At 47.4% G+C, this 15037-nt stretch overlaps 2 protein-coding genes across 2 annotated transcripts; both read left to right on the top strand.

Annotated features, from left to right (window-relative positions):
• The first annotated feature begins 3833 nt into the window (after positions 1-3833).
• On the top strand, positions 3834-6992 carry LOC123093930 (quinone oxidoreductase). The gene is made up of 5 exons (XM_044515993.1): positions 3834-4099; positions 4174-4312; positions 5089-5315; positions 5750-6007; positions 6493-6992. The coding sequence occupies exons 1-5, from the start codon at positions 3866-3868 to the stop codon at positions 6796-6798; spliced, it is 1164 nt and encodes a 387-aa protein (XP_044371928.1). The 5' UTR covers positions 3834-3865; the 3' UTR covers positions 6799-6992.
• Positions 6993-7460: 468 nt separating this feature from the next.
• On the top strand, positions 7461-9587 carry LOC123093929 (uncharacterized). The gene is made up of 4 exons (XM_044515992.1): positions 7461-7904; positions 8575-8742; positions 8920-9028; positions 9182-9587. Exons 1-4 carry the CDS (start codon positions 7557-7559, stop codon positions 9367-9369), a joined length of 813 nt encoding a protein of 270 aa, XP_044371927.1. The 5' UTR covers positions 7461-7556; the 3' UTR covers positions 9370-9587.
• The last annotated feature ends 5450 nt before the right edge of the window (positions 9588-15037 follow it).

Genomic DNA, 15037 nt, shown 5'->3' with positions numbered 1-15037 from the left:
GAAAGAGGGAGAGAAAAAGGCAAGCGAAAAAGAGAGGAGATTAGGAAAGAGAGGGCGAATAAAACGGCAAGGGTGAAGTGGGGTAAAGGAAAACGAGAGGCAAATGGCAAATAATGTAAATGCGAGGGAGATGAGTTTGTGATGGGTACTTGGTATGTCTTGACTTGAGCGAAGACCTCCCCGGCAACGGCGCCAGAAATCCTTCTTCCTACGTCTTGAGCTTGCGTTGGTTTTACTTAAAGAGGAAAGGGTGATGCAGCACAGTAGCGTAAGTATTTCCCTCAGTTTTTGAGAACCAAGGTATCAATCCAGTAGGAGGCTCCTCACAAGTCTCACGAACCTACACAAACAAACAAAGAACTCGCAACCAACTCACGGCCACTTGCGAAAGTGAGATCTGATAGAGATAATATGATAAGATAAATATATTTTTGGTATTTTGTGATATAGATTGGAAAAGTAAAGATGCAAATAAAAGTAGATTGAAAGCGCATATGATAGAAGATAGACCCAGGGGCCATAGGTTTCACTAGAAGCTTCTCTCAAGATAGCATAAATATTATGGTGGGTGAACAAATTACTGTCGAGCAATTGATAGAAAAGCGAATAATTATGAGAATATCTAGGCATGATCATGTATATAGGCATCACGTCCGCAACAAGTAGACCGACTCCTGCCTGCATTTACTACTATTACTCCACACATCGACCGCTATCCAGCATGCATCTAGAGTATTAAGTTCATAAGAACAGAGTAACGCTTTAAGAAAGATGACATGATGTAGAGGGATAAACTCATGCAATATGATATAAACCCCATCTTTTTATCCTCGATAGCAACAATATAATACGTGCATTGCTGCCCCTGTTGTCACTCGGAAAGGACACCGCAAGATTAAACCCAAAGCTAAGCACTTCTCCCATGGCAAGAAAGATCAATCTAGTAGGCCAAACCAAACCGATAATTCGAAGAGACTTGCAAAGATAACTCAATCACACATAAAAGAATTCAGAGGAGATTCAAATATTTCTCATAGATAAACTTGATCATAAACCCACAATTCATCAGATCTCGACAAACACACCGCAAAAAGAGTTACATCGAATAGATCTCCACAAGAGAGGGGGAGAACATGGTATTGAGATCTAAAAAGAGAGAAGAAGCCATCTAGCTAATAACTATGGACCCGAAGGTCTGTGGTAAACTACTCACAACTCATCGGAAGGGCTATGGTGTTGATGTAGAAGCCCTCCGTGGTGGATTCCCCCTTCGGCAGAACGCCGACGACGGCTCCAAGATGGGATCTCGCAGATACAGAAGGTTACGGTGGCGGAAATATTTCTTTGGTGGCTCCCTTGATGGTTTCGGGGTATATGGGTATATATAGGAGGAAGGAGTACGTCGGTGGACGCCCGAGGGGCCCACGAGATAGGGGGCACGCCCTATAGGGGGGCGCCCTCCACCCTCGTGGCTTCCTTGATTGCTTCTTGACTTGCACTCCAAGTCCTCTGGATCACGTTCGTTCCGAAAATCACGCTCCCGAAGGTTTCATTCCGTTTGGACTCCGTTTGATATTCCTTTTCTTCGATATACTGAAATAGGCAAAAAAACAGCAATACGGGCTGGGCCTCCGGTTAGTAGGTTAGTCCCAAAAATGATATAAAAGTGTAAACTAAAGTCCATAAACATCCAAAACATGTAATATTATAGCATGGAACAATCAAAAAATATAGATATGTTGGAGACGTATCAATAGTTTCCCTCATAGTACAACGATGGGATAGTTGCACCTCTCTTACCCCACAAATTTGACGAGCCACTTGATTCACCACATGTTCCTGATGATACATGTCAAGAACTTTATCAATCTGTGGAGAAACATAGATTCCATCAAGCGCCATGTTCGTTGGATCAGTTTTACCATCATAGTCCCCCAAATTAGTCCATAGCCACAGAAAATCCACGGCCCCCATGCACAACCTTCTTCCAGTCACCCAGGCAAAATATCTGGAACACAAACAAGCTCTTTCCCACTTATCTGAACTTTGGGATATGGGACAAGCTCCACACGAATTTCATCAGCTCAAACATCACATTAGCACAGAACTGACAATCGATATTCAGTCTTCCCATTGCCAGCCAACGCTTTTCCACCTCCATCTGTTCCACCTCTGCTTTCCCCAAGATCACATCATCCAATTCGTCATCCTGAAGGTCCATATGCTTGAGCATCTCCTCTAGGTTATCCTCTGTCCAAGGACCCACACTAGACAAGGGTTCAGGCGCATCCACCTTGGTTTGACCAAAGAGATCCAACAATGAAACCTCCCACTAGGCACCGACCCGTGTGACCTAGGTGTGAACCCTCGACGTACATCAGGATCGCCGCCGGAGAGTAAGACAAGGAAAAGGTTTCTTTTCACCCAACTGATCTTTGCGATCTATAAACCGCTTCAATTCGAGCGCCCTACACGTGTCGCATCGTTCCCACACACCGTTTTCCGCATTTCCCTCTCCTGAAGCTTCTCGTCCACACAATCTTCCTCATCCCCCGATCCTATCCTCTTCTCTCCATCTTTGCCCTTCCAGTCAACTTCACATCCAATCCAACACAATCACGGCCTCCTGCACGACCACCGCCGAGCACGAACCCTCCAACCATCGCCGTCGTTCACCAACACCTTCCACCTCATGTGCGCTAGGCCATGCGCTGTTGCCCCCATTGTTGCAACCATGGGAGCCTGCCATTGCTGCAAGAGGAAGCGAGCTATACAACGCAAACCATCGAGTTGTGTACGCTTGCCGGCCGGAGACGCGCCACCGCGGCGGAGGCATCGGGTGCTGCAATGCAGTGCTAGCCAGCGGTTCCTGATGCTGCATCGCATCGCTGGCGGCTCGATGCCATTTTTTCTGTGCTGCTATGGAGCGCCCCCCGGCGTCCCTTTGGAGTTGTGATGGAGCGCTCACCGGCGACACCCGTGCTCCCATGCAGAACTCGTCGGGCGGCTTGTTGCAGCGTCCCGTGCTGCTATGGAACACTCGCCGGCGACTCTCAGAGCTGCAATGCAGTGCGGTGTGCTGCAATGGGGCTGTCGACGGCGGCTCCCGGTGCTACATCGCAGCGATTGCCAGCAGCTCACCGTGTTCCGAAGCAGTGCTCGCCGAACGGCTCGCGGTGCTGCATCGCAGCGGTCATCGACGGCTAGATGCAGCATTCGATGCCGCTTTGGAGTACTCGTCAACGGCTCCGGGTGCTGCGTTGGAGCACTCGCCGGTGCTGCGAGAACGAAACAAAAGAGGGTCCGGTTGGTGCGATGCGAAGAGAAGCAGAGAGGGGCTGAGAGGAACAGATCGGACGGTGCAGTTGGGCTAGATCAAACGGACAGGGAGGCGGCTTAACTTTCGATGGGATCAGTCGGATGATTTGTAGCGGGCGTCGTAAGAGCAAGTACAATAGAGTTGAGTCAGCGGGGTATAAGGAATAAACTAGTATATTTCTGCTTAGTTGGAGGAAAGAGAAGAGGAGAGAGAAGGTAAGCGGGCTCTTGTGAAGAGCCAGCTCTAGCACGTGCTCCTAGGCACCTTGTGAGAATGAAAGGTGGGCCACATAATAAAAAAAAATAGTACACTCTTTTGATCTACTATTGTACATGTTGACTATAAGATGGGTTATAGACGACATGACACTGGCTTATGGCTATACTATTAACCATGCTCTAAGACAAGCCTTAACAGAACGACATCACATCCGAATACGCAGAAGCCTTTTTTGGCAGGTGGCCCAATAAATTCGGAATTGATTTGGGAACAAACTTTGGGATGATTGGATTTTGATTTACAAAGAGAGGAAGGTCAAATCAATGGATGGAAGGTGGCACCCGGACCGGATCGATGACATTGACGCCCCGCTCCACTCACCTGGCACCCTCCCAATCCGTCTTCTACTCCCCCTCCCCTGTCGCTACTCCTGTCGCCGTCACTCCCCGCCGCTCCAACTCGCACCCCGCTGCCCGCCTCCGCCTCCGTTGCTGCTGCTCCGCCGGCGATCCGGCGGCGATGGTGAAGGCCATCAGGGTCCACGAGCTCGGCGGCCCCGAGGCAAGCCGATCCCCTCTTTGTTTTCCGGGCCGAGGGTAAGGGCTTCTCGTTTCTAATCGATTTCTGCTGCGCAGGCGCTGCGGTGGGAGGAGGTGGAGGTGGGCGAGCCCGGTGACGGCGAGATCCGGATCCGGAACACCGCCATCGGCGTCAACTTCATCGACGTCTACTTCCGCAAGGGCGTCTACCCCGCTCCCCTCCCCTTCACCCCCGGTACCGTACCCAACCCAACCCTAATTCCTAAAACAGATTTCCACTCGATTGATTCATGATACCTTGCTGTCTGTTGCTGACGAAACTGAAGAAACCGAGTCTATCCCAGGCCAGTTGCCACTCAAACCAACACTGTCTCACTTGTCATTTTACTAGTTGACACGCCATAGTTAGGTTGATTTGATCGGTCGTCAGTTGGTTTAAATGCTCAGGAACAGGATTCTCGAGATTAACTGAGTGTCCCACCGAATGGCCCACCAACTAATTTTTTAGCTCAGAATTAGGGCTCAGCTGTGTTATCGTGCGACATATAAGTACTACGATATAGCATCAGAGTATTGCTTATATCAATTTAGTTTATTGCTCAAAATTGCTGCTCACTTTCCTTATCCTGTTTCAACTAAGATTGATTAATGATAGCTTGCTGATGAAACTGAAGAAACCGTATCTATCCGGGGCCTATTGCCACTCAAGCCAAACGTTGTCTCACTCACCTAGGTTCAGAGATGTCTCATAAGTTTTGTCGTCGGCTCTTTTAGATGCTCAGGCAGAAGCGTGATTCTCTCAAGATCATTCTCACTGAACTTCAGACTAAACCGTCCAATTTTAATCTTTTTGCTCAAAGAAGAGTTGGTGCTCTCTTGTGTCACCCTGCGACATGTACTATATAGCATCAGACTGTTGCTTCTAACAATTGGCTTGTGGGTTGTGCCTTTCGCCGTTATCAGTGTTTTTGTTCTATTATTGTCTATCTTTATGATCTGTTCCACCTCCAGGTATGGAAGCTGTTGGCGTGGTGACTGCCGTGGGGCCCGGACTGACCGGCAGGAAAGTCGGGGATGTCGTCGCGTACGCAGGCAAGCCTATGGGTTCTTATGCTGAAGAGCAGATTATTCCAGCCGATGTCGCTGTTCCTGTCCCGCCTAAGGTGGATCACAAGACAGCGGCTGCCATCATGCTCAAGGGGATGACTGTTCATATGCTAGTTCGCCGCATATTCAAGGTACATTCTGTCTTGTTCGTGTTGTAGAGTCGTGTGACATACTAATAAAGTCCTCAAGTTAAGAATTGTGCATAGGTCAATCGGAGCACCTAGATGGATAAAACACACTGTATGTATCCAGGGGCATGATTATTGATTACGTGTTGCTTGTTGAAGGCCTGATAAGCAATTTAAACTGCTTTTTAGTGCAAGGTGTTCATACATCACATACTAATATAAAGCGATCCACTGTAAGAGTGAACATGGGGATTTTCGTTATCATTGATTATTGCAAAAATAATTGCTAACCTCTACAGCATATATATGTTGGATCTCTACAACCTGTAAGTACTGTGTGTGCGTATGTTACATATGCTCAGAGATCAACATTGCTTCATGATGGTTCACCCGATTGCCATGACAAAAAGCTTGACTGCATTTTGATTGCCGTGCAGGTTGAGACCGGCCATACCGTTCTCGTCCACGCTGCTGCTGGTGGAGTTGGATCACTCCTTTGTCAATGGGCGAACGCCCTTGGTGCCACTGTCATTGGAACTGTTTCAAATGAGGAGAAAGCCACACATGCACATTTTGATGGATGTCACCATGTGATCATGTACACAAAGGAAGATGTTGCAACCAGAGTCAAGGAGATTACAGGTGGAAAAGGTGTAAATGTGGTCTATGATTCTGTTGGGAAGGACACATACAAGGTAAGATTGCTGTACCAGGTCCTAGTTTGGAAGCTTGATTCACTTTGAATGCTTTTATTTTTTTATCCTTTCGATGGTACTTTGCGTAGAACTACTATTTGCAGAACATCTGAATACTGAGATCTGAACATGATCTGCTCGTGTTGTGCCATCCCACTAATAAAAAGAATAACTAATATATATTTAATACCTTGTTAATGTGATCTGAGCACCCATTTCAAAATAAACAGTTGGTGTTTCCCTTCACATTGTCATGACTCAGTAGCATTCCTGGGCATAATTGGTTGTAGCTACGCCACCTGCATTTTCATATCTTTCAATAGACACAGCATGTTATTATGGCCTTCTTGTATGGCGTTTGTGTAACTACCTGATATATCGCCTCTTATCTTTTTTCCCCATTAATTCATGTTACGAGTTTACATACATATGCGTGGTGTCATACTGATACGGGTAATGCCACCCCGATCTGTTCATGTGTGCAGGCATCCCTGGAGTGCCTGGCGTCCCGCGGTTTCCTGGTGTCGTTCGGGCAGTCCTCGGGCTCGCCCGACCCGATCTCCATGGGCGACCTGGCGTCCAAGTCGCTGTTCCTGACGAGGCCGAGCGTGATGCACTACACGGGCACCCGCGACGAGCTGCTGGAGGCGGCGGGCGAGGTGTTTGCCAACGTGGCCAACGGGGTGCTGCACACCCGCGTGAAGCACACCTACCCGCTGTCGGAGGCGGCCCGCGCGCACGCCGACCTCGAGGCCCGGAAGACCTCGGGGTCCGTGCTGCTGATCCCGTAGAACTAAGCACCGTCTTCTTTTCGGTAGGAGAAGAATTGAATAAACGGGGGACTCGGCGCTGTATGCGCTCTAGAATCTACGAATGCCTGTGAATATGTTGGCTGGAGTTGGCATCTGAACACTGAATCGTTTGTGTGCCTCACTTGGTTATGTTGGATTCAGTATGAATGAATGTTAGGTGGTTATGGGTTGGATTTGATTGTGGTCTACTAAGTACTCTTGTTGTGCACACCACTGTCTGTCTGGTACTACTCCGTAAAGAAATACTCCCTCCGTCCCAAAATTCTTGTCTTAGATTTGTCATGTGTTGATTGGCTGTGAGGGGAGATGGACAGGTGTCATGTATTTGCACCTAAAAGTTGACCCTTTTGCCCGTCCCTATCCCTGTTTAGGTGGAGAAAAGTAGAAAATCAAGAGATACATATATATTCAAATATTTCATGTGTGATGATCAACATTTTGTCCATCAGAAGAAAAGAAGAAGGGTTGTTCACAAGTCACATTTAGGATGAATATTAATACCACCAATAATGCTACTAGCATATATATATATATATATATATATATATATATTTGAAAAGGCTACTAGTATAAAATTGAAAGAAGAAACGCAAATTGAAAGCTTGGGCCTTCATCTTTCCTCCTGTGTTTAAAAGGAAGATGAGAAACAGCAGCGCTGCCTTCTGCGGTACTCCGCTTCTCCAAGAAACAGAGGAGAGGAGAGGGGAGAAAGGCTTGATCTTGACCGGCCGGCGTCCATGGCGGCGGCGGCGGCGGCGGGGCAGCAGCAGAGGGTGGTGGTGATGCGGCACGGGGACCGGCTGGACCACGCGGAGCCCATGTGGCCGGCCAACAAGCCGCGGCCGTGGGACCCGCCGCTGACCGACGCGGGCGTCCTCCGCGCCTGGACCGTCGGCAAGCGCATCCGGGCGCAGGCCGCCGCCGACGGCTACGCGCTCCACCGCGTCCTCGTCTCCCCCTTCCGCCGCTGCCTCCAGACCGCCGCGCAGGCCGTCGCCGCGCTCTGCGCCGTCCCCGACGACGCCGCGCTCGCCGCCGTCCTCGACCCCAGCGCCAATGTGCCCCTCGAAGCCTCCCGCGTCAAGGTCTATTCTCTCCCTCCCTCCTCCTCCTCGCCCCCTCCCTCCATTGTTCCGTGTTGGATTCATTCGTCCATGCTCGCGTTGATATTGGTTGGATCTGCGCCATGTTAACAAGCCTGAACTTGGGGATGGGATGAGTTGTTCTTCAGTTAACTGGGACACACCAGAGAGGTCTCAGACTTTCAGTTAGCTGAACTGAAGTTAAACTGACTGACTGTTTGTACAGATACTCATTATGATTTAGGGTAAATAAATCCTAACAGCAGTTTAGCCTTCCGATTTGCGCCCTTATAGCCGATGAATTGCTGGAGTAAATGACCGTTCCGAACTTCCTATTGCTTAGACCTGAGCTGAAGGTTCTTTATGTGCCATACACCTGAGCTCACTCAAGTTGATTCTCTGAAAGAAACTTAACTTGTTGGAACAGATATACACTGATTTAGGGTGATTGTAGCATTAGTTCACCTCTACCGTCCTGCCACCGTGGTCGAGTTGCATCGAGCTTCAACTGTTGTGAGCTTATTGTACTCTCATTATGCAATTACTGCTTCTACGTTCACTGCATTTTGTGTTGCAGATTGGTTAAGCTAGTGCAGAGGCTGAACTATCAACTTTGCTGTTCCTGCACTCCACAGTTATGCGCAATGATAAGAAATACCTTTGTTGATTTCAGGTGTCGATCGAGTATGGACTCTCTGAGATGATGAATGTTGAAGCGATGGGCGCTATCGTCAGCCAGATTGCGCCCGGCGTCGAGAAGTGGTTCCCTGACCTGGCAGAACTCGAAGCCATCTTGCCACCTGGTACCATCGACCATTCCACAGAGCCGCTCTTCTCAGAGGTCAGCTTGGTCCATAGATTGTGATCTATTTCCTTTTTGCAGTCACCATTGACACATCTTATTTGTCTAGTCACCACTAATTTCCAGCTGTGTCCATTTTTGTGCACAAATTGGCAAACAGTTTGTCACAGAAATCCATCATATATGCCTGAAACCGTCGGTTCTTTTTCACCGCAGGTACCCAAGTGGGGAGAATCTGTGAGGGGAGCAAGGATCAGATACGCTAGCCTGATCAAGGCTCTCGCCGACAAATACCCTGACGAGAACCTACTCTTAGTAACACACGGTGAGCTCGAAAGCCTTTGTTTAGCCTCTTCTAGAGCGAAACACAACAGTTTAGATTCAGTAAATCACAATCGCACCGCCGATGTGGTATGTCGGTCGCTCCAATTCTACAATGGACTGAAGAGTTAGTTGAGGTGATTTGTTGCTGCTGCAGGTGAGGGTGTGGGTTCCTCGGTGGCGTGCTTCGGGGCCACGGGCATGGAGGTCTACGAGGTGGAGTACTGCGCATACACCGTGCTCGAGAAGCAGCCTTCCGGTGAGGGCGGCGGTGATGAGAGCGTGCTCAAGGTGGTGGCGGATCGGAGCGGCCCGACCACGGGCATACACTACCTGGTCACCTGATGAACACAATCAAGCAGCATGATGCCATCGCCTCATTCATCAAGTGCTGGATGGTGACGGGGAGCTTGATTAGTTTAGTTTTGCAATCCGCATTTGTTTCCACGAGATTTGATGCTTGGTATGTGTCTTGTTTAGAGAACTGTGGTTGGTTCGTCCCGGATATTTTTTGTACTACTACCAATCGTGGTAATAATTTGCTAAACTGCTTTCTAAGTCAACTTTGCATTCAGTGTGATTTTCCCCCCGAAATGAAAGACATAATATTTAACGCGTCCATTGAGTAAGCAGGAGATAACCCCGCAAAAAAAAAGTAAGCAGGAGATAGTTGTTGTTGGAGAACTAACAAAAAACCCGGGCGAAGCCAATACAACAAGGCCCAAGCCCACCCCCAAGCACTGAAGAAATATGCAGCGCGCCCTGGACCGCCTAAAAAAGAAGAAGCCGTGACCACCCCCAAGGCCCAAACCCGGGCGAATTTCACTTTGCAGTATATGCTCTCCACATGTCCGGCGACAGTTGCATCACTTAGACATGCCGACGACCAACATCGAACGAATGCCACGTCGCCAACACGACTCTCCACAGAGAGGATGATACCCATGCTAGTGATTACGTGTCTCTCTGCTTGTTGATCTGCGTACGACCAAAGCTACGTTCTAGAAGATCCGGCTCGGATATCGATCTAGTCATCTAGATCTAGGAGTATATGGTCACACGATGATCCACGCATATACTGCAAAGGTGGCAGTGCACCATCACCGGGGTGCGCTATAGCTATAGCTTTACGTCTGTGTTGTGTACCAAAAATACAACAGCAACATAAAGATCGCAAGACAATGAAATGAAAAGGATGGATCGTCTCGTCTGCCCTAAGGAAAATGCAGTGCAATCTACTTCCTCGTCAATCGTCGGTCGTATATCGATGATGTTCCGTGCACCTACTACACGTCCTATGTCAGATCCAATCCATCATCCATGTCCAAATCCCCTGTTAATTAGTTAACGATGATGTGTACGTTTCATACTGGATTCTGCCTTTGTGCTGCTGCTGCTGCTGCAAAAGCATGAATGAAAGGGATAAAAGAGAGAGGGACCAGCCAAGCCAAATAGCCAAGTGTATGGGTTTGGGTGGTGTATATGTGTAGTAGAATCTTCCATCCTTACCTTTTTTTTTGTGTGTGATAATGCACTAGTGCAAAGTAAGTCCTGTCGATCGCAGCTAGCTGGATCGATCTAGGCTATGCATATACATAGTTTCTAGCAGGAGTCGATTGGACACAATAGCAACACCTCACTAAAATGACGTGCAGAAAAATCACTAGTAACACCGTTTATCCTCGCCTAAAAAACACCGTTTATCCAAAGTGAGAAACTAGTATGAAGAGCCTATAACTAGCATGATGAACACACACAAACACACTACATGTTAGCATGGCTCACGCAAAAATCATGTAGTAATGCGAAGAGTGTCAGGGTTTTGATCTTAGCTCGTAATGAATCGAGCGAAAAACGGGGAGTCAATTCCAGCACGCCCGTGCTTCGATCATAGGCACGCAAAACCAACGGTTGGTTTCGGTCCCTGGTCCCTTTAGTCACGTGTATATATTATAAGAAGGAGATCATTCGTCCATGCACATCCTATACCTAAAACTATCGACCTTGAAAGGGAAGGGCCAAAACCATAAGTCAGCAACCTATCTTGAAGAGGAAGGGTTATGTCTCTCGCTGATTGGACTAGCTAGCCGTCTTGTCTTCCCGTGCTAGTGTTATCCGTGTTGGTGAGCGGTTTTTTGATATAGTGTGTGTGCATGAATCGGACATCCATGGTCACAAGGAGGTTCGTGCAACATATCCTTTGGTCTATGTAAAAAATTGTTTTGTTTCAAAATGTCATAGAAGATTGTTGTTGATGTTTTTTTTTCTTCCGTTTTTTCAGAATGTACTATGGTGTTTTCTATGTGTACGCACCACTGAAAGGAAAAGTGTATGTATCATTAGGTTTTCGTCGGGCTCCTTCTTGTTTCTTAGGGGCATCGTGAAGTTTTGCTCGAATCCTCAACGCTATGACTGGAATTTTAACTCGAAACTCGCGACCTAAATAAGTAGCTCCTCACTCAGCTCGACTCAACTCGAACTCGGTGGTTAACGAGCCAAATCGAGATTTAATCTAAGCTTGCTAACAAAATAAGTTTAACGAGCCGAGCGAACGAGCTACTCGGTCAGCTCATTAAGCTTGTTGACCAGAAGGGGCATAAGAAAAGTTGTAGATTGTTATTATTTGGTGTACCGAATGTTCCTTTGGTGTAAATTGTTGATTAGATTTGTAAAGAAAAGTTTATGTCTACAAATATATTTTTATGTAATATGTATATTTTTGTTATTCACATCTATTTTCTTTTGTTATTCACGTCTATAACAAACTTAACGAGTTAAGTGAGTTCCGTACAGCCGCCGCCTCCCCTAAAAAGTTAGGGTTTCTTTGTCTCTCGCAAGCGCCGCCGTTGGTCCGCCTCGTCTTCGGTGGCCTTGGGGTCATGGGAGCGGAGTGGATCCCAGTCTTTGCCGGTGGCAGGACTCTATTTTTTTAAATCTTCTTTCGAGTTTGGTTAGGGTTGGTGTTCTGCTTAGGAAGACGAGACGACAACGGCTCCCTGAAGATGGAATAAGGTTCTCCCCGCCCAGGCCCCGTTCCGGTGATGCTTCAAGCATCGTCGATGGGCGTGTGGAGATGTGTCTCCGGCAGATTTGTCTTTGGTGGATTTCCTCAGATCTGGCCGTCGTTCGTCTATATTCTTGTGTCTTCAGGTTGGATTCTTCTAATCTACGCTCCTCTTCATCGGCGGTTGTTGTTGTTCTGTTGCGTTGGTCCTATGAGGACTTTCCGACTGTCTACAACAAGTTTTGCCCGGCTCCGGCGAGGGAGGGGCGATGACAGCGGCGCGTCTTCGGCTCGCTCAGTGCTTGTAGTCGTCGCTGGGTGGTCTACGAATCTAGATGTAAATTGTTCGTTGTACATCCATAATTGAAAATGAATAGAATGAAAGTTTTTCCGAAAAAAAAAGTCACGAGTTACACCAGTCAAGCTGAGTTAGAATCTTATCTTGTTATGTTAACGAGTCGAGCCAAGCTAACTCGTTATCTTAACGAGCTCTAATGAGTGGCTCGGGCTTGAATCCACCTGCATTGAACGTTGTGATGGGTAGATAACGCTACATAGCGTGCACGGTAGAAACACATTTTTGTCCTTGGTTAAGGCCAACTTCACCGCGCGACCTCAAACGGACGTCCGTTTTGTCCGGTTTCTGTCTGTTTGGGTAGGGATTTGGGGTCGTGTCCGGGCCTGTCCTGGGATGCGGTGGCCGTGCACCCAGCGCACGGCCACATATATTTGCCCCATCCTGTCCGTCAGGGCCAAAAATGCCCAAATTTGCATCAAAACTAGTTTCCAACCCAAATATTTATCTGAAAATTAAAATAGTTTTAAAACCCAATTGAAATTGTCTTTAATAAAATAGTTTTACAACCAAATCGAAATTGTCTTGACTGAACATAAATTGGACCAATACATCTATTGGTTGCCAATGTGATCCCAGACGTGCTCAACCAAGTCATTTTGAAGATTCAAATGAGTGTGCCAATCACGCATCTCACGGTGAAATTGGACAAACTGTTCAAATGTGGCCGGGTCTTGGTGCAGGGGCTCAATATTTTCGGAAAATGTGGCCGGCTCCGGCGAGGGAGGGGCGATGACAGCGGCGCATCTTCGGCTCGCTCAGTGCTTGTAGTCGTCGCTGGGTGGTCTACGAATCTGGATGTAAAGTGTTCGTTGTACAACCATAATTGAAAATGAATAGAACGAAAGTTTTTCCGAAAAAAAAGTCACGAGTTACACCAGTTAAGCTGAGTTAGAATCTTATCTTGTTATGTTAACGAGTCGAGCTAAGCTAACTCGTTATCTTAATTAACGAGCTCCAATGAGTGGCTCGGGCTTGAATTCCACCCGCATTGAAGGCTGTGATGGGTAGATAACGCTACATAGCGTGCACGGTAGAAACACATTTTTGTCCCTAGTTAAGTGCTTGTGTTCACTTTGTATTTACCCTAAGTCAACTCATGTCTCATGGTATGTTCCAGCGATGCATGCTGGGCTGCTGGCCACAAACCCTTGTCCAAATATAGCACATTAAATGTGTGCATCGTCTAGAAAAAGAAAAGGAAAGCAAATGTGTGCACCGAGTAGAGAGACAGAGGGAGAGAGAGATGCTCAGCTGGGATAAATGAGAATAGGTTACTGCAAGCGGAAAGAAACGATATGGTTGTACTCCCTTCGTTTCTAAATATTTGTCTTTCTAGAGATTTTAACATGTGTCTACATACGGAGCAAAATGAGTGAATCTACACTCTAAATTATATCTATATACATCCGTATGTGGTCACCATTTGAAATATCTAAAAAGACAAATATTTAGAAACGGAGGGAGTAGTAGTTAGGGTGCTCATACCCTCCAAGCTTCGTCTGTAAGCCCGTGGATCCACCTTCCCTTCGCCTTCCACTCACTCTTTCTTTTTTTGCTTGCAGAAAGTGGCTTTAGGGTGGACCGCGACACTTCATCTTCGAGTTGGTCTTCCAGGCTGCAACCCTTTTCGAGTTCGTCAATTGGGCGGACTCGATGGAGTTGCTGTCTCCTTGGGGAGGCGAAGTTAGGGGTTCTCGGCATGCATGCGCGGCAACGACGAGATTTGATCTTAGGCGCTTCACAATGATCCAAGGGTCTCAACGGTGATGCCTGCGACGGGGGGTTGCCGGTCCTTGGACATTGACAAAGTCAAGCTGGCTTTGGTAGGGAAGTGACGCGTACCGACGACGGCATTGGGCATTTAGTGGCGCAGGCTAGGGTCCTTGAGGTAATGTTTATGGTACTTAGGATGCTTTGTATTTCTTACGAACCTCCGGGTTGATTTTGTTTTATATAATAAAAATATGTTTTTTGCACTACTCCCTTCGTTTCTAAATATAAGTTACGTATAGATTTCTTTACGGACTCCATACGAAGCAGAATGAGTGAATCTGCACTCTAAAATGCATATATATATATATATATATATATATATATATATATATATGTATGTATATATATATATATATATGTATGTACATTCATACGTACATGATTCATAGCGAAATCTCTACAAAGACTTAAACTTACGGGCAGAGGGAGTAGCACATTGTAGTTTCGGGAGGTTTTTTCGCCTTTCTTTTTCCTTTTTTGTTAGAGAAAAGGGAAAGAAAGAATGATGAATGCGGAGCGACACGGCGCGTGGTGGCAGCTCGGGGCCGGGGGCGCCGGTCCTTGCATCGGCAAAGTCAAGTCGGCTCCGGTAGGGCGAGCGGCTGACGGCGACAGTGGTTTAGTGATGTAGTAGGGGCTCGTGGTTTTCAGTTTTATTTTTCTAATTAGAAAAGAAAGAGTGATGAATGCACAGCACGTGGCATGCTCGCTTGCTTCGGCTTTGAGGACCGGGCCCCTACCTACCCACCGGACCGGACCGAAGAAGCCAACGCTGGCCAGAAGTTGACGCCAGCTAAGCTAAGCTAGGCAGGCAAAGAAAGATTGATTGGTCCGGTGGATGCGGGTGAGTGAGGCTGAGCTGCGGCCCCCACATCATC

Source organism: Triticum aestivum, chromosome 4B (genome assembly GCF_018294505.1).
Source record: "Triticum aestivum cultivar Chinese Spring chromosome 4B, IWGSC CS RefSeq v2.1, whole genome shotgun sequence".
NCBI lineage: Eukaryota > Viridiplantae > Streptophyta > Magnoliopsida > Poales > Poaceae > Triticum > Triticum aestivum.
This window is presented reverse-complemented; position numbering and strand designations above follow the sequence as displayed.